General features: G+C 43.2%; 1 protein-coding gene across 1 annotated transcript in view; it reads right to left on the bottom strand.

Moving 5' to 3' along the window:
- LOC128057730 (claudin-10) overlaps nucleotides 1-25,289 on the bottom strand; it is a 97,041-nt gene extending 71,752 nt beyond the window's left edge. The window contains exon 1 of the mRNA XM_052650223.1: nucleotides 25,133-25,289. Within this exon, the coding sequence (XP_052506183.1) occupies nucleotides 25,133-25,289 (157 nt within the window). The remainder of the gene's footprint in view (nucleotides 1-25,132) is intronic.
- Between the last annotated feature and the right edge of the window lie 447 nt (nucleotides 25,290-25,736).

Genomic DNA, 25,736 nt, shown 5'->3' with positions numbered 1-25,736 from the left:
CCTCCTCTCCTGCTTCATCTCCAGACTTTCTCTCTCTCCAGCCTGAGTTCCAATGTGTCTTAATCCCTTTCAGTTCCTCGAACCCACAAACGTCTCCTTTGTTCTGACCTTTGGGCCTGTCTTTCCACTGCCTGGAAACCCTCCTCTGTCTTTTACTGACTGACTCATTCTGCTCTCAGGTCACAAGTGAAACATTGCTTTGCCCAGCAGGATGCCTCCTCCTCTGTGAGATGAACCCCCACCCCCACCCCTGCTCTGGCCCAGACTCTCCTGCGTCAGCTCCTTTCTCCTCTCCTTCCTCCTTCAGCCTGGAAGAGCAGCAGCTGTGTCCTCTCCAGGGACGTTAGCATATGTCTGGGAACCTGGGCACAGGAGGGCTCAGTACCTGGTGGGTGACTTTGAAAGCACCCAGGCTGTAGGTGAACAACTTTCCGAGTCCCAAATTTCTGAGTCCACTTCTCTTTTTCCCTTGGACTAAGGAGTTAGCTTCTAATAAACTTCAGATGTGTGCAGGGAGGTATCAGAGTGAGGACACGTGTATGATTTAAATAGAAGTCAACTAGAGAGAGAAAGAAGGAAAGAACTTGCTAGATCAGGAAGAGCGTGGCTGACAGCCAGTTGCTGTGATTTGCACAAAGCCTGTCCTGTGTGTGTGTGAAGGGGGCTCCCAGAACGATCCTGCCATGGAAATGTTCCTCCAGGGCTCACTCTGGCTGGTTCTCTGATATGTTGAGGCTCTGAGGTCAAAGCTGTGAGTGGAAACTGAACTGGAGGGAGACAGAGGTTGTGTCTTTGTACAGTTTCTGCTCTCCAACCCAAATAAGCCACTTTAATAGAAACATTACACAAGTTATAGTGTCCGAATCTCTCATCCATTCTCAGGGTTATAAAGGACGTGGATATCATTGATTCCCATCGCTCGACCTCTGCAGAAGTGGCCTCTGCAGGTTCTGATGATAACTCACAGCCTTCCGTTCACTAATTTACAAGGCAGCCAGTTCCATAGTTGGAGAGTTCTGGTTATTGGAAAATCTCCGTTAGCCCAGTCCATGGTTGTGATTTATTGAATTAGATAAACACAGACAACATTTACAACCAGGACAGTAGAAATTACTTTTAAAGTAATGTTGTAAAAGAGTATGGGAAAGTTGTCTCAAATGTTTGAGAATCTCCTGGTTTAACTTTGTACAAAATCCAGGTTTTCTTCAGTTTATTACCTGTACAGGGGAAAAAGTAGACAGTAAAAGCCATCTTGCTATGTACTCAGAGCCAATTAGGAATATCTACCAAATGATGGAGGGCAGGTGCTCATAAACATTGATCATTTTGAGTCTTGAGATTCAAGTTTCCACTGGGCCTCTGCTCATTGCAAAAATTCACACAAGGGGAGCAAGGGAGCAGGGCAAAGTATATGGAGGGTGAGGGTAGGTTGCTTTCTGGTTCTGTCCCTGCTGTTAACTAGCTGTGTGATGTCAGAGAGGTTAACAGACTCTGTTGGGCTTAGTTTCTGCCTCTGCTAACTGAAGTGGTTAAACCAGGTGACCTGTAAGTTTCAGTAACAAGCCAGCCCTCCGTGGCTCTAGGACTTTGTACTTGCCTCCAGAAGACCAAAGCCTCACGAGTGAAATGAACTCTCAACCAGTTGGGAAATTGATAATTAGCAAGGTTCTACCTCCTACTAAATATAGCTGGTTAAGTGAAAGCAATTATTGCAAATATAACAATGTGCATATCCTTTCCTGAATTAGCAGAAACCTGAGTTAATAAATAGTTGATTACAGCCCTGAGATCATAATGGCTCCAGGTTGTGTCATTTCTGCCTCCAAAGTTAGCTAAAATTCTCTTCAGCTGAACCTGAACTTTTTAAATGCTTCTATTTTTAAACCACACTAATTGGACTGTAGACATCCCAGGTGGCACAGTGGTAAAGAATCTGCCTGCCAATGCAGGAGGCACAAGTTTGATCCCTGGATCAGGAAGATCCCCTGGAGAAGGGAATGGCAAGCCACGCCAATGTTCTTGCCTGGAAAATTCCATGGACTGAGGAGCCTGGAGGGCCTACAGTCCAGGGGGTCACAAAGAGTCGGACATGACCAAGCACAAAGCCAAGCCAATTAGATCATTTATTTCTAGCTGGGTACATATCAAGAAAGAAAAGATAGATTTATTCCTAAGTATTTTATTCTTTTTGTCCCAATGGTGAATGGAATTGTTTCCTTAATTTCTCTGTTTTCTCATTGTTAATGTATAGGAAGGCAAGGGATTTCTCTGTGTTAATTTTATATCTGGCAATTTTACTATAGTCATTGATTAGCTATATGTGAGACAGCAAAAGAAACACAGATGTAAAGAACAGACTTTTGGACTCTGTGGGAGAAGGCGAGGGTGGGATGTTTTGAAAGAATAGCACTGAAACATGTATATTAGCATATGTGAAACAGATTACCAGTCCAGGTTCGATGCATGAGACAGGGTGCTCAGGGCTGGTGTACTGGGCTGACCCTGAGGGATGGGATGGGGAGGGAGGTGGGAGGGGAGTTCAGGATGGGGGACACATGTACACCCATGGCTGATTCATATCGATGTATGGCAAAAACCACTACAATATTATAAAGTAATTAGCCTCCAATTAAAATTAATTAATTTTTTAAAAAAGAAAGAAAAGATAAAAAGAAACAATCCCCAAACTTCAAAGAAATTTCAAATGGTTTTCAGGAGTTTACTTTTTAGCTGATTTCCCCCTGACTGATATTATGACTTCTGATACAGTTATTAAATAATAATATATTTTGCCACAGAATAAAATGTATGTTTTTTGTTAGGAACCAAGATTTTCAGTGCAAGAAAAAAGTGATATACAGATTGAATCAAAGAGGTTAAATAAAAACCCTGTAGCTTAAGTTTGATTTAGAAATATTAGTAACAATGCATATGTGTTTTCTGTTTTTTTAAAAAATATCCTTTCTAGCTCTGCCTGTTACAAAGGCCTAGATACCTTGACTAACCCATAGCCCCAACACCTTTAGCATCTAGATTGTGCTACTAAATAACATTTTCCACTAAAAGGAACAGAGCTTCTTGGAGAAATGGCTGAATCCAAGTCAAGGATGAGCCTGGAATATCTTGATATACCAACAAGCCACGGAACTATCAAAGACCACAAGATTGTACCCCAAAGACTTAGGGTCCAAACTGAAGAAACAGAGATCTCTGTAGGCCAGAGATTATACAGTTTCAACACGAAAAGGAAGGATTGAGGCACAATGAATATGTTAAAAATCTATGAGCTCATGTCATTACCTCCCTCCACCCACCCACACACACCTTTGAAGGAAGCTAAAACTCTTATTCTGAAAATTGGGAAATAAAGAGAAGGGAAAAATAATTGCTCAACATTTTTCCTGCAGAATTATACTGAAGTTGTTATTGAAGGATAACCAAATAGTTTACAAACTAAATTTCTTCTTTTAGAGGAATTTGAGCTAATAAATGAAGAGGGATAATAGAATTGGAATATTGCTATTTTATGACCTCTACTCCAGTACTCTTGCCTGGAAAATCCCATGGACGGAGGAGCCTGGTAGGCTATAGTCCATGGGGTCACTAAGAGTTGGACACGACTGAGTGACTTCACTCTCACTTTTCACTTTTCACTTTTCACTTTCATGCATTGGAGAAGGAAATGGCAACCCACTCCAGTGTTCTTGCCTGGAGAATCCCAGGGATGGCGGAGCCTGGTGGGCTGCCGTCTCTGGGGTCGCACAGAGTTGGGCAAGACTGAAGTGACTTAGCAGCAACAGCAGCCAGTACTCTTGCCTGGAATATCCCATGGACGGAGGAGCCTGGTAGGCTGTAGTCCATGGGGTCACTAAGAGTAGGACACGACTGAGTGACTTCACTTTCCCTTTTCATTTTCATAATGGCAACCCACTCCAGTGTTCTTGCCTGGAGAATCCCAGGGATGGCGGAGCCTGGTGGGCTTCTGTCTATGGGGTCGCACAGAGTTGGACACGACTGAAGTGACTTAGCAGCAGCAGCAGCATTGAACTGATGGATGAAGGCAAATGGTTTTCAATGACTTAAAAGATTAGGTGAAACACGGATAGGAAATTTTACAATGAATGGAACAGGCTGTAACACCAGAACCCACCAATGATTCTTAATGTGGCTTCATGAACCTCTTGATAAGATGCAGTGAGAGTTCACAACACCTCCTATGAAGCCTTCTTCACAAACAAAGCAAGACCAAACAAATGAACATGATGAAGTCAGCCTAGATCTTATGACCATTTTATAGGAAATACATCCCCACAGGAATATAATTAAAAAAAAAACAACAAGTATGGGACATTCTACAGATAAATTGCATAAAAAAAGAGAGAGGGACCAGAACCTATAGATGAAAAGAGATTTAAGAGACACACCAACCAAATGCAATATAGTGAATATAGGGGTCTAGTATGGAGACCAACTAAAACAAATCAACTGTAAAAATGATAAAATTATGAAGAAATAAGGTCTATTTAAAACATTGCTTGGAGATATGATGGTGTTATGGAAATACTGTAAACTGGGAGAGGTGGCATGATATTTATGTGGCTATACTTTCTTTTAAAAAAGGTTTTTTGATGTGGGACATTAAAAAATAATTTTATTTATTTATATTAATAAGACTGTGCTATTAGTAAGGCTGTGCTGGGTCTTTGTCGCGGTGCAGACTTTTCTCTCATTGCAGTGAGCGGGGGCTGCTCTCTAGAGGTGCAAGGGCTTCTCACTATGCTGGCTTTTCTTGCTGCAGAGTGTGGACTCCAGGGTGCACGGACTTTAGTAGTTGCAGCTCCCTGGCTCTAGACACAGGCTCAATAGTTGTGGCAGGTGACATGTGGCCTTAGTTACTCTGTGGCACGTGGGATCTTCCTGGATCAGGGATCGAACCCATGTCTCCTGCACTGGCAGGTGGATTCTTTACCACTGAATCACCAGGGAAGCCCTGTGACTATGCTTTTTAATGCCCACATATTTTTCAGATATAGGCTGAAATATATGTGAGTGAAATAATTTTAATATCTGACACTTCAAAATAATTCAGGAAGGGTAGGAGTAAGGCTGAGGAGTAGAGTGGCTATAGAAAAACAGAAGTTGCCATGTATTGATAATCACTGGAGAGTAGAATATGAGAACATGGGAGCTGATTATATTATTTTCTCTATTTTTGTATTTTATTTCCACAATAAATTTTTTTACAAATAAATGCTGTTTTTTCAAATGCTTCTCCATTTTTAAGGTACCATTCAAAACCAATTCCATTTTCACTATTGGAAATACACTCATCTGCCTCCTAAACTATATGTTTTTAACACTTTTTATCTTATAAAGATAATGCTTGTTTAAGTTGTATTTACTTGTAGTGATTTTAAAAATTTTATTGAAATGTATATTCTAGTAAGTAATAAAATGCAGATACCCTCTATTTTGACAAAGCAAGCCTTCAATAATCAATTCCATTCTATGTGGCAGACAAACTCTTCCAAAGTATAAATGAAGTAAGTGAAGTCGCTCAGTCGTGTCCAACTCTTTGCAACCCCATGGACTGTAGCCTATCAGGCTCCTCTGTCCATGGGGTTTTCCAGGCAATAGTACTAGAGTGGATTGCAATTTCCCTTCCTGACCCAGGGATCAAACCTGGGTCTCCTGCATTGTAGACAGACGTTTTACTGTCTGAGCCACCAGGGAAGTCAAATCCATTTAATGAGAGCAATATTACCCTGATAGCAAAACCAGACAGAGACATCACACAAAAAACAAAAACTACAACCCTCAGAATGGGAGAAAATATTTATAAATGAAGCAAACAACAAGGGATTAATCTCCAAAATATACAAAAAGCTCATGCAACTCAACATCAAAAAGCAAACGACTTAAGAAAAAATGGGCTGAAGATCTAAATAGACATTTCTGTAAAGAAGATATACAGATGGCTAAAAAGCACATGAAAAGATGCTCAACATCACTAATTACTAGAGAAATGCAAATGGAACTACAATGGGGTATCACCTCAGATTGGTTTGAATGGCCATCATCAAGAAATCTACAAACAATAAATGTTGGTGAGGGCGTGGAAAAAAGGGAACCCTCCTACAATGTTGGTGGGTTATAAACTGGTATAGCCACTATGGAGAACAGTATGGAGGTTCCCCTAAGAAACTAAAAATAGAGCTACTGTTTGATGCAACAATCTCACTCCTGGGCATAGATCTGGAGAAAACCATGGTTTGAAAGGATACATGTATTCTGATGTTCACTGTAGCACTATTTACAATAGCCAAAAATATGAAAGCAACATAAATGTCCATCAGCAGAGGAATGAATAAAGAAGATGTGGTACATGTATACCATGGAATATTATTCAACCATAAAAAGGAAAGAAATTGGGTCATTTGTAGAGCTGTAGATGGACCTAGAGACTGTCATACAGAGTGAAATAAGTCAGAAAGAGAAAACAAGTATTGTATATTAATGCATATGTGTGGAATCTAGAAAAATGGTATACATGATCTTATTTTCAAAGCAGAAAGAGGGACACAGACATGAGTGAGAACAAATATATGGACACCAAGGGGGAAAGGGAGTGGGTGGAAGGAATTGGGAGGTTGGGATCAACACATATGCACTGTTGACACTCTGTGTGAAATAGGCAACTAATGAAAGCATACTCTATAGCACCAGGACCTCTGCTTAATGCACTGTGGTGACCTTAATGGGAAGGAAGTCCAACAGGCAGAGGATATATGTATATGTGTGGCTGACTCATTTCACTGCACAGGAGAAACTAACTGTGCAGGAGGAGAAGGGGACGACAGAGGACGAGATGCTTGCATGGCATCACCGACTCGATGGACCTGAGTTTGAGCAGGCTCCGGGAGTTGGTGATGGACAAGGAAGCCTGGCGTGCTGCAGTCCACGGGGTCACGAAGAGTCGGACCTGACTGAGTGACTGAACTGACTGACTGAAAAACTAACACGGCACTGTAAAGCAACTATATGCCAATAAAAATTAATTTAAAAACCATTTAAGTGAAAAAATAAAAAAATCATGGCTTTCATGCAAATAATAAATGGTCATTATTAGTCCATTGTAAATTTAAAATGGATTTTAAAATGAACTGTTATTAATTCATGATGGAATCAGTAAGATAATACAATTAGTTTTTATAGTCCATCCCTGACAAACTCCTCCTCGCTATTGCCATGTGCAGGATCGTTTGCACTGCTGTGAGCAGCAATCATTTGTATCACCATTCGTTTTCTACAAGTTAACTGCTGCCTTAACAGAGCTGTAAAACAAGCTAGTTGAAAGACCAAGGTGCTCACCTCAGCAGGATAAAACAACCCTGCAAACGGTCATAATCCAGCATTTCACTGAAGTGATATTCTGTAGCTACTCTCGCCCTTTCAGCATCTTTCACAGCTTCTTCCTTCGTTTTATTAACATCTCCCCATCCCCTCTTCAGCCCCATTCCTTGCTTCCTTCCCCAAAATCACAAGGAATCCTAGGCTTGGGTGAATGTTCCCTGTGTGTATTACGGACTGTGGGAAAATGCTTGTAAATATTTTATAAAAATGTGGAGGAAAAAAGGCTGGCCTAGCGAAAGCGTTAGGTACTACATGGAAATTGCTTTATAAAGAGCAGGTTCTGTTGTCCTGTGTCTCACAGAGGAACAGAGAATTCAAGCATTTGCACTGTAGCAGGAATAGTTAGCTTTGATTTAAACTGCGGTGCAGCGTGAGAGAGTGGAAGGACTCAGGCAGAATTCTAGAAAGTTAATCCTCTGACGAGAAAAGCCAAATAATTTAGAGATGGGAGTGAATGGTTATCAATGGGGATGAATGGGGAAGGAAAAAAGTAAAGTGTTTTTTTACATAAATAATGGTCTTGAGAAGTGTCCTTCCCTGTGGAAACTGGAGTCATCTCCAGGGATGAGGACGTAACTAGGAATCAGATCTGCCAGGTTTAAGGTACAGACCTCCTCAAGAAGTGGGCCAAAGCATAACTGACAACGATAGAGGTGGACAGGAGACAGGTACAGTGAAATGCTACCTGAAGACAAAGGAGCAGCTGTGGGACCATGACTACATGAGGAAGGCTGGAAAAGGAAGTGGTTTGTAGGGGAATATGATGAGTTCCGTTCAGGACCTACTTATGACCTGGTGAATTCATATCATATATTTATGTGTATCAGCTCCATCTTTCTCTTGTTCCCGCTTCGCTTCATTCTTCCCTTCAAGTTTAAACCTCTCTTGAAGAATAGAAAGAGCTTGGTTTTCTTTGATTTGACCTCACGACCAAGCAAGATGACTTACACGTAGAAGATATTGAATGGATAGGTGAATGGATGGATGGATGGATGAGTGGATGAATATTCAAATGTTCCTGAGCAGAGATTTCCCTTTGCTCCTTGGAGTTCCTTAGAGGAAAGTGAGTCAGGAGGAGAGCAGAGGTTGGAAAAGGCTGGTGATCTTTCCAGACAGATGTAAAAGATCAGAAGGAAGAGTTGGCAGAACCTAAAAATAAGTTGTGATTTGAGAAGTATGAAAATAACAAATGCATTTTATGCTTATAGAATGTGAAATTAAAATTTAACCTTGAATGACACAGAGATTTATTGCTCCTAATGTCATGTTAAGTAAACGCCATCCCAGTTTTGTTTTTATTTTTTTTTCACTTGTCTCTAACTGCTTGGCCTGGTGCGGTCATTTTTATTGCTCTAGATGGCACCTGTTTTCTTGTAAAAGCAGAGTCTTTCTGCTAAGTCATCCTGAAGTCCAACTTAACTTGCAAAATGTGTTCTGTAATTAAATTAAAATCGCAGGATGTTTTGGATTACAGGAATCTTCTTTCAACCAGACCTGAGGTTAGTGAGAGAGTGTGACCTATCTGGGATAGAATTCCCTCATCCAAAACAAAAAGAACATTTCACTGGATTAATGTTCAACTCACTGGGAGATTCTTGGTCCAATTTGCTGAAGATTACATGTGGTTTATGATAAAGAATATTGTGCATCTAGGGACTTCCCTCATGGGCAGTGGTTAAGACTCTGCGCTTCCACTGCAGGAGACCCAGGTTCAATCCCTGGTCAGGGAAATAAGATCCCATGTCTTGTGTGGTGCAGCCAAAAAGTAAAATAAATAAATAAATATTTAAAAAATTGTCAAAAAACGCCACTACTGTGCATCTTATTTCTATTTATAAATTGTGTGCTACGTATTCCTTATATCAGTGCATGCTCAGTTGCTCATTTGTGTGTGACTCTTTGTGACCCCATGGACTGCGGCCTGTCCTGCTCCTCTGTCCATGTGATTTTCCAGCCAAGAATACTGGAGTGGGTTGCCATTTCCTCCTCTAGGGGATCTTCCCGACCCAGGGATCAAAGCTGCATCTTCTGTGTCTCCTGCATTGGCAGGCAGATTCTTTACTGTGAGCTACCTGGGAAGTCCTGCATCAGTAAAATCTATCATAAACATACATATGTACTTACATGTGCATATAAGGATATATATCTGTATATCTTTATTTATGCTTTATCTGTACTTTTTTGGGGCACTGGTTGTTAACATTTACCAACACATCATTGTCCAAAAAACAAACAAACAAACAAACAAACATGGTGGATGGTAGTAATAGTCATAAGAGAGTTGCATGAGGCTGTGGAATCCCTGGGAGATGAGGACTCTGTCATGGGCTTCATGGAGGCGATGAGGACCAGAGGAGGCTAGAGGCAGAAGAACTCGAGGGAACCATTTTGGGGGAGGCCCTTGGCTTTGCTTGTCCCACTGGTCCCTGGGGGAAGAAGGGACCAGTCACAAGGGGGCCGGTGCCTGCCTGAGGTTGTCAGTGTGCTGTATTTTCTGGAACCCAGGATGAGATTCAGCCTCTGAGAACCACAAAACATTGCATGAGAAGACACGGTGTGCTCAGGAACTATCAACACCTCTAGAAACAGCAATGTCCATCTCTTTCTGTGGCTCCAGGACTGGTTAGCACAGAACAACCTGGAGAGAAAATGGCCTAGTCCCACTGGCCAAAGTCCACCAGCCAGGGTTTTCTGTAAAGGGGCATTTTTTCCTTCAACTGGACTTAAAGGCTTGGAATTCAAACTTTATTGTGACATGGGGGAATGGAATTAAGCCCCCAAATGTCCTTTTGCATTACATGTAACTATGACATGTCCTATGGAGTTTGTCTTCAATATCTATTCATATTGACAAATTTTCATGGGAGTCAAGCGTTCTGACCCTGACATCATTTCCAGGCCCCCTCGCATCCTTCTCTCCTCACACACACCACCCACTCTGCTGTCATCCCCCCTGAACTGCTAAGATGAGGCCAGAGTGTAGAAAGGACAGCACTTCCCTTCCCACCTGGCCATCAACCCCATAAATGGGTGGGGAGAATGGGCGAGGAGCTTGAGCAGCGGTGTGGTCTCAGCATCAGCCTTCTTTAAATCGTTGGAGAGGAGGACCAGGTCTTGGTCCAATGTGGCACCAACACTAAAACCTGTCTTGCCTTGGCCATCCCGGCTGTGGTGTCTCTGTGGGAAACACCTGCCCATAGGTGAGCTGAAAGTGTCACCATCTTGGGGCCCTGGGACAAGCCTCTCTGCAGTTGACATTGGGAGGGAGGGGGAAGGAGCCAGGTGGACGCAGAGGCCAGCAATAGTGGAATGACCTTGACGAGAAATGCAGGTGCTGGATTTCTAGGTGGGAGGAGCTTGTGTGCAGTGATGTCATTGGGAAACTTATGCCTAGGGGTCTTTTCTAGAAGACTTGTTGCATAGAAAGCAAAGTGTGTTCACATAGAGGAAAGGCTGATGGTGCAGAGGTGGTAGTCATGGAACTTGAGCCCTGCTGAGGAGAATCCACGTTCTCCCCTGAGACAAGAGCAAGTAGGAGACGAGATCATCATAGGCATTACCGGGGAGCTCGGAGATATTTAGGGCAGCGACCCCTGGAAAAGTCTGGAGTTTCTGCCTGGATTTCATTTGAACTGGGGGCAGAAATGTGAAGATTTAGCATTTGTTCCCATAGGTTGGTGTAGTGTAGAATATAACTTTTACACATAAGAAGAAAATATATAAGATAAAGATTAAATAGTAAAAAAAAATTGCATCCTGATTAAGGGAAGAATCAAGATTTGTAAATAGGAAGAGAAGGGCTCTCAATTAAGTTAATAACAATAATTATAAATGTTTTTTTAAGAAGCTAAGAAAGCACAGTTCAGTTGTGGGGGTGGTGTATGGCCAGGCAACAGAGTAATGAGGAGAAAATCCTGACGAGAAAAAAATTCAGGAAGGAAGTAGCTTACTGATTTCCCCTCCTCCTGTCAACCATTTGAGTTAAAGTAAGACCTGCGAAAGAACCACTGCTTCCAGAGAAATTGTCCTCAAACATGTTTTGTAGCACAGTTAACCCGAGTGGTACCAGGCTATCTCGAGGTGCTGCTGCTGCTGCTGCTGCTGGGGACGGCCTCTAATCTGGTCTGCTTGCAGTGAATGACATTTATGTTTACCCTGCACTTTCTACCCAGTTGCTTGTAACCTGCAGAAAGTAACTCTCACAGAAAGGGCCCCACAGTCCAGCCCCTCTTCAGAATTCAGCGGATGAGGAGCTGGGGAGCTCTGTTTTCTGCTGACGGTGGTCATGCATGGCTGGGTGATTTATGGTCAAGACCAACAGCCACATCCATATCTCAGAGTCACTAATTACCAAGAGAAGGACTCAGCCCACAACCACTCAGAGGATAGAAAGTTCTCAGAGAGTGAGTATGCTCGAATAATCAGAATAATCAGACATTTTTTTTTTTTTAATAAAATCACTTTCTGCTTTCTCAGCTGCGCCTTTCAAATATAAGCTGTTTGCTATGGCCCTAAGGAAACGTTGTGAATGGTGCCTGAGATTTTTCATAATGTTAATATCTGGATGAAAGGACCAGGTATGATCTCAGCATGAAGGCAATGACCAGGGAGAAGGGCAAAGGTCAAGGAAATACCCCAAATTTCAAAAGGGTACATTTCAGAAATGGCCATTGGTGTGCTTGATAGCAAACCCCAGATCGATTCTAGAATAGATAACTAAAGAGGTGGTTTTAGAGCTCTTAGTAAGGCAAGAAGCTCTCAGAATTAAACTGGAAGAAGCTCTGTTTTGCAAGCATGAACTGGCAGCACCAGATGGCAAGTCAAAGAGCAGACAGTGTCTTTCTCAATCTAGTGCAGCAGGTGAGCGGGGAGGCTGAGCTCAGGTGAACCGCTGGCTGAGCCACAGACAAGGCAGAGCTTCCTGGAGGGGCAATGGGAGGGCGGTAGGCGGATTCTGCAGGATTGGGCAGTTGACAAGGTTGGGGCTCAGAGGACCCTGGCAGGCTATAGTTCATGGGGTCGCAAGAGTCGGACATGACTTAGCTACTAAACCACCACCACTAGAGTGTGCGATCAGCAGTCTGGGAAAAACAAAGAGGAGAAATCATGCTGCATCCTCTTGGATTTGGAAATCCAGGGCTAAGTGTGCAACTGGGTGGAAGATGTCTTTACCTTTGGAGGAGGAGCTCCACAGAGACCACAGGGAGTATGCAGAAGGCTTTTGTATGATATTAAACAGTGAAAGTAAAAGTTGCTCAGTCACGTTGGACTCTGTGGGACCCCATGGACTATACAGTCCGTGGAATTCTCCAGGCCAGAATACTGGAGTGGGTAGCTGTTTCCATCTCCAAGGGATCTTCCCAACCCAGGGATCAAACCCAGGTCTCCTGCACTGCAGGCAGATTCTCTACCAGCTGAGCTACCAGGGAAGCCCAATATTAAACATCAGTTCAGCTCAGTTCAGTCGCTCAGTCGTGTCCGACTCTTTGTGACCCCATGAACTGCAGCATGCCAGGCCTCCCTGTCCATCATCAACTCCTGGAGCTCACTCAAATCCATGTCCATTGAGTTGGTGATGCCATCCAACCATCTCATCCTCTGTTGTCCCCTTCTCCTCCTGCTCTCAATCTTTCCCAGCATCAGGGTCTTTGCAAATGAGTCAGCTCTTCACATCAGGTGGACAAAGTACTGGAATTTCAGCTGCAACATCAGTCCTACCAATGAACACCCAACATGGAGATGACCAAATCGGGATTCAAAATCGTCTCGAAGGCAAGATTTGTTGGTTGGAGAAAACAACCACCACAATAATAATGAACTCGCTTGTTAGCTCATTTAATTTTTTTCATAAGGGAGATATTATTATCATCCTTATTTTACAGGGAAAGAAACTGAAACACGAGAGGTTAAGAAACTAGACCAAGGTCACACAGCTGATAATGGTAAACCTAGGATTTGAACAGGAAGTCAGGTTTCAGGTTCTGCCCTCCAGAAGGAAGTAGGAAGGAAACTGATGGTCATGGAGTATTTATAATCTGCCAGAGACCAAATTCCCCCAAGGGAATACTTAGGAAGCTGGAAGGCCTGGAAGGAGATGAAATGATTTAAAGTAGGACCTGGTGAAAGATGATGGCGATGTAATAGAAGGTTATTTTTAGGCACTGCCCAGGCCTAGGAAGGCATTTGAGGATGAGGCAGGATTATGGCTTTTTTGTGTTGACCCCAGATCTACGTGAATTATTTGTTACTATGGCCAGGATGAATGGTGATCGGTCATTTCTATTCATTGGGTCCACATTTCTGTCTGTGAAAATCTTGGTCTCTAAGTCTGTCTTTTGACTCTGATGATTGTGGTGTGGGATATGGGTGAGATGTCTACATGGTGAGTTGTGTGTGCGTGTGTGTGTGCACATGATGTGTAGAGGTGTTTTCATGGTGAGAGTTTGTATGGACGTGTAGTTAGCTGTAGAACCAGCTGTGTCTGTGTGCATGCCTGTGCCCACATGGAGTGAGCACTCTGGTGCGAGTCTGTCTTATGATTCTAGAGTAACTGGAGCACAAGCTGGATGGCTCACCACCCTGGGCGATGGCAGTCCCCCCCACCCCTAGCACTCCCAGGGGAGATTAATGAAGGAGCAGGAAGCAGAAGCAGAAAGAGCCCTATAAAGCAGAGTGTAGTTACTGCTCCCTAAGAACCTTCGGGCGCCCCTACAGGACAGCATTGGAACAGAAGTTCCCTGGGGAGGCTGCTATGGTCTCCTAACCCTCCGGTACTGACTTGAATCTGGAATAGAGGGAGTTAGGATAGTTCAGTTCAGTTAAGTCACTCAGTCATGTCCGACTCTTTGTGAGCCCAGGGACTGCAGCATGCCAGGCTTCCCTGTCCATTACCAACTCACAGAGCTTACTCAAACTCATGTCCATTGAGTTGGTGATGCCATCCAACAACCTCATCCTCTGTCATTCCTTTCTCCTCCTGCCTTCAATCTTTCCCAGCATCAGGGTCTTCCAATGAGTCAGATCTTCACATCAGGTGGCCAAAGTATTGGAATTTCAGCTTCAGCGTCAGTCCTTCCAATGAATATTCAGGACTGATTTCCTTTAGGATGGACTGGTTTAATCTCCTTGCAGTCCAAGGGACTCTCAAGAGTCTTCTCCAATACCACAGTTCAAAAGCATCCATTCTTCAGTGCTCAGCTTTCTTTATAGTTCAACTCTTACATCCATACATGACTACTGGAAAAACCATAGCCCTGACTAGACAGACCTTTGTTGGTAAAGCAATGTCTCTGCTTTCTAATATACTGTCTAGGTTGGTCATAGCTTTTCTTCCAAGAAGCAAGCATCTTTTAATTTAATGGCTGCAGTCACCATCTGCAGTGATTTTGGAGTCCCCCAAAATAAAGTTGTCACTGTTTGCATTGTTTCCCCATCTATTTGTCATGAAGTGATAGGACAAGATATTAGGATAACTTGGGTATTTTCCCAGGTGACATAAATCAGTTCTAGATAATTCTGTAAATAGCATCTGTTGGCTCCTCTTTGTGGCTCCATCTCCTACCAAGACCACCACCCACTGCATTCCCTTTATTAACTGGACCATGGAAGTGATTCCTGCTTCACTCCTTCCCGCCCACATTCTCACATCTTGGAGAATAGTCCTTCCCAAGGTAGAGGGTAGGAGAGGAGCCTGTTCTGCTAAGGAAATAGAACCTGGGGCAGGAGAACCCGCTGGGCAAACCAGCAGGCAGTCCGGCCAGCTGGGACTGGAGCTCAGAGTTGAAATCAGGCATTGGGTCAGGACTGAGTGGCCTGGCAGGTTGCAATTCGTGGGTAGGACAGTCATGAGACAGATGTACTGTCTGGAGCCCAGACATCAGCGGGCAGAGCAAAATGTGAGGTTTGAGGTCCAGGTTTCAACAGGAGAGCGGTTTTACTGTTCTGTTCCAGAAAGTGGGAGGCTGATCATAGTGGGAAGAGCACAGAGCAGGCATGCAGGACTGAGGAAGGAAGAGAGACTCAGCTTCCCTGGGGACGTTTGTAAGAGTCCTGCAGAGTGGGTGAAAATCCCCAGACGTGACTGGCTGGAGGTTTGCTGGTAAATGAATGAGGGCCTCTGCTGTGGTCAGACAGGGAGAAACTAGCCTTCATTTTCCTGCCCATGTCACTGAGAGTCACATTTTGTGTTATGCAGAAAATGTGTCTCCCAATAAGGTGATTGCTTTGGCTGTGATATTCATGGACTATGTTTGATTCATATAAAGCAAAAATACTGATTCAAAGAAATCCAGTTAAAGGCAAGACTTGTGCTCTTATATCCACCTCTCCCCCCAGCCACCAGGGCTTACCCTATGCCTGGATTTAGCAGGAGTCCTTCCTTCCTCTGCAAGGGTTAGGAGGCACACCCCTAGGGCTTGCTTAGGACCTTTGAAGTTATCAGTTCAAGATAGAGAATTGCATGATTATTATGTTAATTCTAACGTACCTTAATATATTGATTTAAATTTAATAACATTACTATAACATTTACTACCTTAATTCATGTTCCCTTCTGGACTGTGAACAATCTCCAGGTCAGACAGGTCTTTTTATTATTTTGTTCCAAAGTAACCAGCATGGAGCTCGTGAGTTGTCCAAAAATAAGGCAATATGCAAATCAGAAATACTGATGTTTAAATATTCTCTACTTACATGTCACAGAATCTCAGATCTCAAACTGGAATTGACTTGAGGGATTACCTAGTCTGTCTTTCTGGGCTTCCTAAGTGGCTCAGTGGTAAAGAATCCACCTGGCAGTGCAGGAGACCCAGGTTCAACCCCTGGGTTGGGAAGATCCCCTGGAGGAGGAGATGGCAACCCACTCCAGTATTCTTGCCTGAAAAATCCCATGGACAGAGGAGTCTTGTGGGCTACAGTCCATAGGGTCGCAAAGAGCTGCACATGACTGAGTGACTGAGTATGCACACAGTCTGTATTTCCAGCCAGTGCAGGAATTATTTCTACCACCTTTTAACAGAGGACCAATAGCAGCCTCCTCCGGATGCTTCTAGCCAGTTCTTTGTGGGACATCCTGTTCCATCATTGGGCAACTCAGAAATTTCTCCATAGCCCCTGTGAATCTGATTCCCTGGTACCATCTACCCATCGGTCCTACTCATCTTCTTCCCATTCCTCAGTCCCTCCTACACCCAGCATTTTTTTTTTCCTTTTTCCAGGTGAAACAATTTCTCATGTGAATTTATTTCAAGACCTTCCATCCTCCTAGTTACCCTCCTCTCAAATCAATGAATGTGGTTTGTATTTGTGTTCCTTGAAGTATGGTGCCCAGGGGAGCATATGGGGAGAATATGTCTTCTAACTTAACATTCTTATGCTATTAATGGCACTTCAGATTGCATTAATCCTTATGGCTGCCACCTTTTCCTGTTGTTCTTTATTAAACATCTAAAACGCACAGTTTTTTAAAAAAATTCGGTTCAAACTATTATCTTTCATTCTATCCAATTGATGTTTAAAGCCAGACATTAAGTTGAGGATCTGATTGCTTGAGATCTTGCTATGTATTGGAAAACACTTCTGGGAGAAGGGATGGAAATTAGTTTGGGACCTGCTCTGTAGCCAGCTTCTTCTTTCGCTGCCCACAAGTCTCTGGGCAGGAACTTCAGAGCATCTATGACCCCTTCATCCCTCATGAGTCACCAAGTTAGTTGGTCTCATCATCTCTACCTCTAAGCACCCTCCTTGTCAGTTCCCAATGCTGCCCTCATGGTTCAGATTCTCACATGAAATACTGCAGGATCTTTCTGAAATGCAAGTCCCATCAGAAATTCTCTGCTCAGAATGTTTCAATGGCTTTCTAGCGCCTCTAAGACAAAGTCTAAGTCCCCTAATGAAGCTTAAAGGTCTCTTTGCAAATTCCCCTCTCTCTGCACCTGCACCCCGTCTGAGCCTGCTCCTGCATGTCCACGTGTCAGCCTTTCCGATGTGCTTGATGGTCCCTGATGCACTTAGCTCCTTCTGCCTTGAGGTCTTTGTTTGTAGATGCTTCAGGCCCTGCTCTGAATCCTCTGCACAAATTAATTCACTTTCTCCTCACCACAGCCCTCTAAAGTAGATAATATTACTAAGTAATAATAATATTAATTATATTTAATTAATTAAAGAGTAGTAATAATATTACTTCCATTTTACAGACAAGGGAGCTCATATTTCAAGCATTTTTGTCTGGAGTCACACAGTTAATAAATTGTAGAGCTGGATAAGTCCCCTGACCTGAAATGCCCTCCCTTCCTTTCTCTGGGCCAACTTCTACCCATCTTTTAAGTCAGTTCAAGCATTAGCTTTTCTGGGAAGTCTGCCTATGCCCTGAACTTAACCCCAGACAGCACTTACTGTCCTGGGCTAATCGCTTGCTAAATGATCATCTCCTCTAAGCCATATATCCACAGAGGATAGGCCTGGGTCCTGTCCTCACTTGTCCCCATCTGCTGCCCTGGGAATCTAATGAATGGAAAGGAACTTATTAGTGAATAAGCAAATCAACTACTTAGAGGATTCCTTTTGTAGCTGTAATATGATACCATAGCCATTTGCCAGACTGTTAATTTTGATCATCAGTTTTTTCTGTAATGTGTACAAAAATTTGGTCCAAGTTAAATTGTAGACCAGCTGTCTCCTGAAAATCTGCCCAATTATCCTGGCTTTATTTAAGAGTGTTACTGCTTTCTGAAATGCTCTGCAAGTGTCTAAAAATGCATAACAGTGGTGGGTTTTACCAGTCCCAGCATGCTCTTTGCTTAGATGCGCTTTGAGTTCATCCGCTTGAGGATGCGAATTAGTCTGTGGGTGAGTCAGGGAATCGGAGCAGAAGAGACTCACCGGCGCCAGCTGGCCGCACTCGGGGTCAAAAGGACAATGAGCGAGAGAGGAGCCCTGGACCTGGGAAGAAACACATCTGAACCTTTTCTACACAAAATATTCACCACAAGAAAACACAGACTGACAATCAGATAAGCTGCTGCTGCTGCTGCTGGTGAGTCACTTCAGTCGTGTCCGACTCTGTGTGAGCCCATAGACGGCAGCCCACCAGGCTCCCCTGTCCCTGGGATTCTCCAGGCAAGAACACTGGAGTGGGTTGCCATTTCCTTCTCCAATGCATGAAAGTGAAGAGTGAAAGTGAAGTCGTTCAGTCGTGTCCGACCCTCAGCGACCCCGTGGACTGCAGCCTACCAGGCTCCTCTGTCCATGGGATTTTCCAGGCAAGAGTACTGGAGTGGGGTGCCATTGCCTTCTCCCATTAGATAAGCAAGAGAGGCCATAAAGGGGAGGGGGGATGGCAAAGCACTTGCCTTCCTGACCTACCTATGCAAACACTACCAAAGGATTCCATAGCCATACTGTGTTTACTGTATTTTCTTGTTTTTTTTTTTTTAAATTATTTATTAGGCTGTGTTGGGTCTTAGCTGCAGCAATGGGGTCTTAGCGCATGATTTGTTCCCATGCTCGGGCTCCCTAGTTATGGCACACGAGTGCTGGAGCATGCAGGCAGGCTTCGCTGTTTATCAGAGCTCGAACCCATGTCCCCTGCATGGCAAGGCAGAATCTCAACCACCGGACCATCTGGAAAGTCCCTGTATTTTCTTGCTTTCTGCATTCTCGGTGCTCTGGCATCCAGGGCATCACTGTGGCAGGTAGGGGAGGGCAGTACCAAGGCCAGTGGATTCTTAGAGATAAAATACATGTGCCACTTTCAGAGACAAATCAACTAATCCAAAGCCCACATCCCAGTGATCTCCTTGATCAAGCTTTCATACATCAAGCCAATGTTCCTCCATCGTGATCAACCTGGGGCGGGTACCCGACAACTCAATAAAAGCTCTTGCCTCTGTTTTCCTCTCACTCCTCAGCCTCCTGACTGACTCTAGTGCTTCCTAGCCTGGGCCTGTGTGGGGATCCAGGCTCCTACTTCTGGGGATCTGTGAGTGTGGAAACTTCCTCCTCGATGGCATTTCATGTCTGTGCATCTTACCATCCCTGATTAAAACAAATTCCAGGCACATTTAAAAATATATACTTAATAGGGCTTCCCAGGTGGCATTAGTGGTAAAGAAATCCTATGCCAGTGCAGGAGATGTAAGAGACATGGGTTCGATCCGTGGGTTGAGAAGATCTTCTGGAGAAGGAAATGGCAACCCACTCCAGTATTCTTGCCTGGAGATTTCCATGGACAGAAGAGTCTGGTGGGCTATAGTTGGTGGGGCTGCAAAGAGTCGGACACAACTGAGCACGCACATACACAGAGGATTCTTTTTCTTGATCTTCCACAAATTTTGGTATGTAACTAATATCATCATCTTCTCAGTGAGAAAAGGAAACAATGAATTTAAGTAGCTTATCTGTGCATGCATGTCACACAAAAAAATAGTGGTCGAGCTAGGACTTCAACTCAGGTTTTAGGCTGGTACAAACACTGGACATTTCCCCCAAAATTCTATAGACAACCATACAAGGTTATAAATACACTCTCCTGTGAGTCTCGGTTAATCTGTAAAATGGGAACTACAGAGTACCATCTTTTGGATAAATATGATCATGTATGTGAAATTACTTTGTAAAATGCAAATGTGAATCAAATCAGTACATTAAACTGTCACAAAGTTTTTCCCAGTGCTCAGAACCAGGAATATTTAAGGAACCTTTGTCTATTTTTGACTGCCCAGAACACAAATAGGCTATCCCAATGGCTTTCCTAACGGCTCAGCAGGTAAAGAATCTGCCTGGAATGCAAGAGGCTCAGGAGACACAGTTCCATCCCTGGGTTGGGAAGATCCCCTGGAGAAGGAAATGACAAACCACTCCAATATTCCTGCCTGGAAATCCTATGGACAGAAGAGCCTGGTGGCCTACAGTGTATAGGGTTGCAAAGAGTCGGACATGACTGAGCACGGCATGGTAACGGTAGGAGCATACAAACACATCCTAGGTCTGGTGAGGCTCTACTTCCCACCATGAAGCCTGAAGGGGGCCTTTTCTCCCCATTCCAGCAGATGCAACATGTGACTGACAGAAGGAACAGGTCCACATCTGCGGTGAGAAACTGTCTTCGACACAAAGTGTGGTCCTGGCTAATGATGTACAGTGAATCCTAACCTGTAGGATAAGCACAAACTTTAATCCAATGAACACAATAGCCTTCACTTTGTCATAAATATGACATAGGGTGTGCAACAAAGGATCAGAGGCCTCCTTCTATTTGGTTTTGGATCCCAGGTAGCAGCTACGACTGTCCTGGCTAGAAACAAATAGATGGAGCAGAAGAAACAGTCACCTTCCTACCACTGAGATGTGAGCTCTCCCGGCATCAAAATCTGTATTCATAGGAATGATTGCTGCCCTTTATAGTGCACGGCTCTGTGTCAGGCACTGTACAAGGCGCTTTGCCTATGTTCTTTCGTTTCATCACCATTTCACAGGTAAGAACAACCAAAGAAGACAAAACAAGAGACACAGCTTAGAGTGGATATTGCGTCTAAAGACGACAAAGTGCTTTGAAATTGAGTCAAGAAGCTTTCAGGCCACAGTGAGGACTGAATTACAAGTGTTCCTATGATCTGAAGCTGAAGCTCCAATACTCTGGCCACTCGATGTGAGGATCTGCCTCATTGGAAAAGACCCTAATGCCGGGAAAGATTGCATTCAGGAGGAGAAGAGGGTGACAGAGGATGAGAAGGTTGGATGGTGTCATCGACACAAGGGACATGACTTTGAGCAAACTCCAGGGGATTGTGGACAGGGAAGCCTGGTGTGCTGCGGTTCATGGGGTCGCAAAGAGTCAAACACGACTGAGTAACTGAACAACTATGGTTCAGTTCAGTTTAGTCGCTCAGTTGTGTCCGACTCTTTGCGACCCCATGAACCAGAGTACACTAGGCTTCCCTGTCCATCACCAACTCCCAGAGTTCACCCAAACCCATGTCCATTGAGTTGGTGATGTCATCCAACCATCTCATCCTCTGTTGTCCCCTTCTCCTCCTGCCCTCAATCTTTCGCAGCATCAGGGTCTTTTCAAATGAGTCAGCTCTTTGCATCAGGTTGCCAAAGTACTGGAGTTTCAGCTTCAACATCAGTCCTACCGTTGAACACCCAGGCCTGATCTCCTTTAGGATGGACTGGTTGGATCTCCTTGCAGTCCAAGGGACTCTCAAGAGTCTTCTCCAACACCACAGTTCAAAAGTATCAATTCTTCGGTGCTCAGCTTTCTTTATAGTCCAACTCTCACATCCATACATGACTACTGGGAAAACCATAGCCTTGACTAAACAGAACTTTGTTGACAAAGTGATGTCTCTGCTTTTCAATATGCTGTCTAGGTTGGTCATAACTTTCCTTCCAAGGAGTAAGCATCTTTTAACTTTGTGGCTGAAATCACCATCTGCAGTGATTTTGGAGCCCAGAAAAATAAAGTATATGGTAATCTCCTAAAACTGATTCCTTATAACTACAGTAAAAGGGGGCTTGTATTTTTCACAACTGGAAATGCCTCTTGTCCAAAGAGGTCCTGGCTTACATCAAATCTTTTAAGGATGTCATCATTATTAATCTAAATGAGTTCCTAAAAATCTGTAGCTATACTGGGGCATCTAAGATGGTGAGCAACAAGAAGGTATGACTTTGACATGAAGTTATGTAAACATCAAAGAAAAAAATCTTGCAGCTTAAAAAGATCTTCTCTTTTTCTTTCTTAGAGGAGGCTTAATCTGGCCTAAGAAGATTTGTCTCAAATTGACAGTATAGGCTTAAATCAATTAATTATTTTAAAACACGATACAACCATTTTCATTCCTCTTTGGCTTCTGAGTTTTTTAACTCAGTTTGAAATTATTGTGACATTTAAGAGCTTATTGGCATAGAAAACTTTCCAAACATCTCACTGTTATGCTTTAAAAAAAGAATAAAAGAAAAGTAATTAGCGTTGACAGCAATGACTCTGTGTGAATGAGGAAATCCAAGTTTGTGTGTCCATTTTCTTGAAACTATGAATCAGTGTTCCTGATGTTGAACATACATCTCAATAGTAACCTGTGTCTTTGATAAAGATTTTGATTCAGGATGAAGAAAGTAGAAAGATTGTGTTGCTTCTCCAGGGGATCTTCCCATCCCAGGGATCCAACCCAGGTCTCCCGCATTGTAGGCAGACACTTTACCCTCTGAGCCACCAGGGAAGCCCTAAATGAATTTAAAAAATTCTAATTGAAGCATTGTCAGTGAAGAAATTTTTCCAAATTACCTCTCATGTGCAGCGTACACAGCAGACATAGAACAGAACACGCTATATTTCTATGGAGAAGCAAAGTCAAGAGCATGAAGTTTAAGGGTAGAAGGTTGTTTGGATCACCATCAACAATATTTAGAAACAAAATTTCTAACTCCACATTTTCTAAGATACATTTAGGGAAGTAGCTGTTGAAATCGTTATAAAAGGTTACAATGATTCTTTAGCCCACTTTGGAGCTAAGGTTGATTGCCTATTTTTCACAATAACTAGGTTTCATTAAGGAATAGAGAATGAAAGATAGAAGACCATAAATATATACCAGCTTAGCTGGTAAATAATCCATCTGCAATGCAGGAGACTCTGGTTCAATTCCTGGGTCGGGAAGATCCCCTGGAGAAGGGAACGGCTACCCAGTCCAGTATTCTCACCTGTAGAATCCTCATGGACAGAGGAGCCTGGCGGGCTACAATCCATAGTGTTGCAAGGTGTCGGACATGACTGGAGCGACTAACGCACAGTGCAGCAGAGCATATATATGTATGTATATATATAAAGAACAAACCCGGAAAGAACAAAGAAATACACTTACCCACATGAGATATCTTCTACTTGCTGCCCGAGGTGGAACTGGGCCAAGAGGTCTGTGGAATGACAACCATGTCCCCCACAACACTCTCCTTTAACAGTTTCCCCTGCACCTCGGGAAACCTTCCACAGCCGAAGGAACAATTTTGAACTATCCCAAGATAAGTTTACAAGTTGGGACTGAAGAGAGATGAGCATTGATTCCTATAACGAGGGCTTAGGAGAGCCCATGTTATTTGGAGGCCTGTGTCCAAGCTTGAACTGTTCCCTTGATTGTCATTAGAATCTCCTGAATTTAGCTAAATATCCTCTCTTTATCCCTTGGCACACATTGTGGACTAATGACATGAATACTTGACACAAAAACCCCTTAAAATATTAAGCTTTAGTAACTTCCTAGTTAAAATTTTATTTCATTTTCTTTACTGGGGCCAAGGTTCAGTTTTGCCATTTGATTGTGAAAACTCTATGTATTATAAATTACTGGGGGAATTTTTAGTATAATAAACCCACAACTTGTGACTGATTTGTAAACATACCTAATAGGCAGAAAACAGATGCAGATAGTAATTCCATAATGTCAAACAAGCAAGTAGCCAATAGTTGTTGCCTGGAGGTATCCCAAGGTATGAAAATATCTTTCTTTGAAGTATAGTTGATTTAAATATCATATTAATTTCAGGTGTACTATACAGTGATTTGGTATTCTTATAAATTATACTGAAAAACCTTTAAATTTTTTTCCTCTTGAGGATACATATACTTGCAGTATGTTGCAAGAAAACCCCTTGCAATAGTTTCTAATACGCATAAAGTTGAAAGCTCATCTACATACATATTTTTGATAAATCCTGACGAAAACCTCATGTGCATTTTATTTCCCTTCTACTTTAAAAATTTCTTGTCCTGCTATTTTATTACTAAGCATAGTTCTTTAAAAATATGGAAACCCCTCTAAAAACTCTTACTCTCAATACTATATGTCTTCTCATATGTTCATATCACTGTGAATATAAGTATATATACACATATATATGAGTATATACATGTGTGTGTATGGATTTCATGTTAGAATGGCCTGAGGAAATACAAGGATTTCGGATAACATAGGATCACGACTTCCCTGGTGGTCTAGTTGTTAAGACTCTGCTTCCACTGTAGGGGGCAAAAGTTGGATCCCTGGTTGGGGAACTAAGATCCCCACATGCCAGGCAGGGAGGCCAAGAAAACAAAACAGTATAACATATGGTTTCTGGTGGTGTGTGTTCCTATATGTGTGTATATGGAGTCCTCCATGACATAAGGCAAATCGAAACGAGTCTGAAAACAAGCCAGTCACCTCTGCCCTTTCCCTTGGCATCTATTATTCACATTAGATATTTCTAACACAACCATTGGCCTTCCCTGGTGGCTCAGACAGTAAAGCATCCCCCTTCAATTCAGGAGACCTGAGTTTGATCCCTGGGTTGAGAAGATCCCCTGGAGCAGAGAACAGCTACACACTCCAATATTCTGGCCTGGAGAATTCCATGGACTGTATAGTCCATGGGGGAGGGGTCACAAAAAGTGGGACACGACTGAATGACTTTCACCATATTCATAGTTATTCTTAATTTTCCTTTTCCATATAAAAGGCATGATTTAATTCTTTCAGCCAATACTCACACACATCATCCGTCTTAGGCAAATCTTGGCACTTGGATTAAGCACCCAGTCAACAGCAGACTGAACGCAGACACTTGATCGCCGTGAGGGGGAAAAGCGACATTTTGCTTCCACCCCAAGCAAAGCTATTATATTTACCTTCTACTTTGAAGATAGTAAAGTGCGGCCGGCAGTGGAAAGAACCCAATGCGTTGCCTGCGCAGTTCATCCAGAGCCCCTGGTAAACCCAAGTGGCCGTTATCACCGAAGATGCTCTGGTGGTTACTTTCCACTCATTGGACGCGGTGGCCGCGACGAGAGCGCCAAAGCCCCCGACGCCGAACACCAGAGCCGAGATCTGAGCCCTGGACATGTCGCTCAGGCGTCTCCGGGGACACTGTCCAGACAGATGGAAGCCGTGGTCTAGGCATGCAGCGGGCACAACCCGCGTGGACCAGCGTGGCAGCGAGTCAATGCGGGTAGGTGACAGCGCTTCATGCTCGGATGGCCGGAGGAAGGACTGGAATTTAGGATACAGTCTGATTTACCGATGGCGTTTTAGAAGTAGCCAAAGACAATCTTTCTACACGGTTATTTACTAAAACTTTGTAGACCGATTCTAAAGGTTTTGAGTTTGCAGATTTTTTTTTCCTGGCTCCGTAGTTAATGCTTAATTTTCTGTTAGTCTGAAGCTTAACGAACCATGGAATGACCAGATATTACAAAGTACAAATTATACAGTAACAGTGAAGGCTTACTTGACCCATTGCTTTAATTTTGTGTGTTTCTGAGTCTTACGTAAATGGAATCATTGTGTTAG

This window comes from Budorcas taxicolor, chromosome 12 (assembly GCF_023091745.1).
Source record: "Budorcas taxicolor isolate Tak-1 chromosome 12, Takin1.1, whole genome shotgun sequence".
In the NCBI taxonomy this organism is placed as follows: domain Eukaryota; kingdom Metazoa; phylum Chordata; class Mammalia; order Artiodactyla; family Bovidae; genus Budorcas; species Budorcas taxicolor.
Note: the sequence above shows the minus strand (reverse complement) of the source record. Positions and strands in the feature narration are given on the sequence as shown.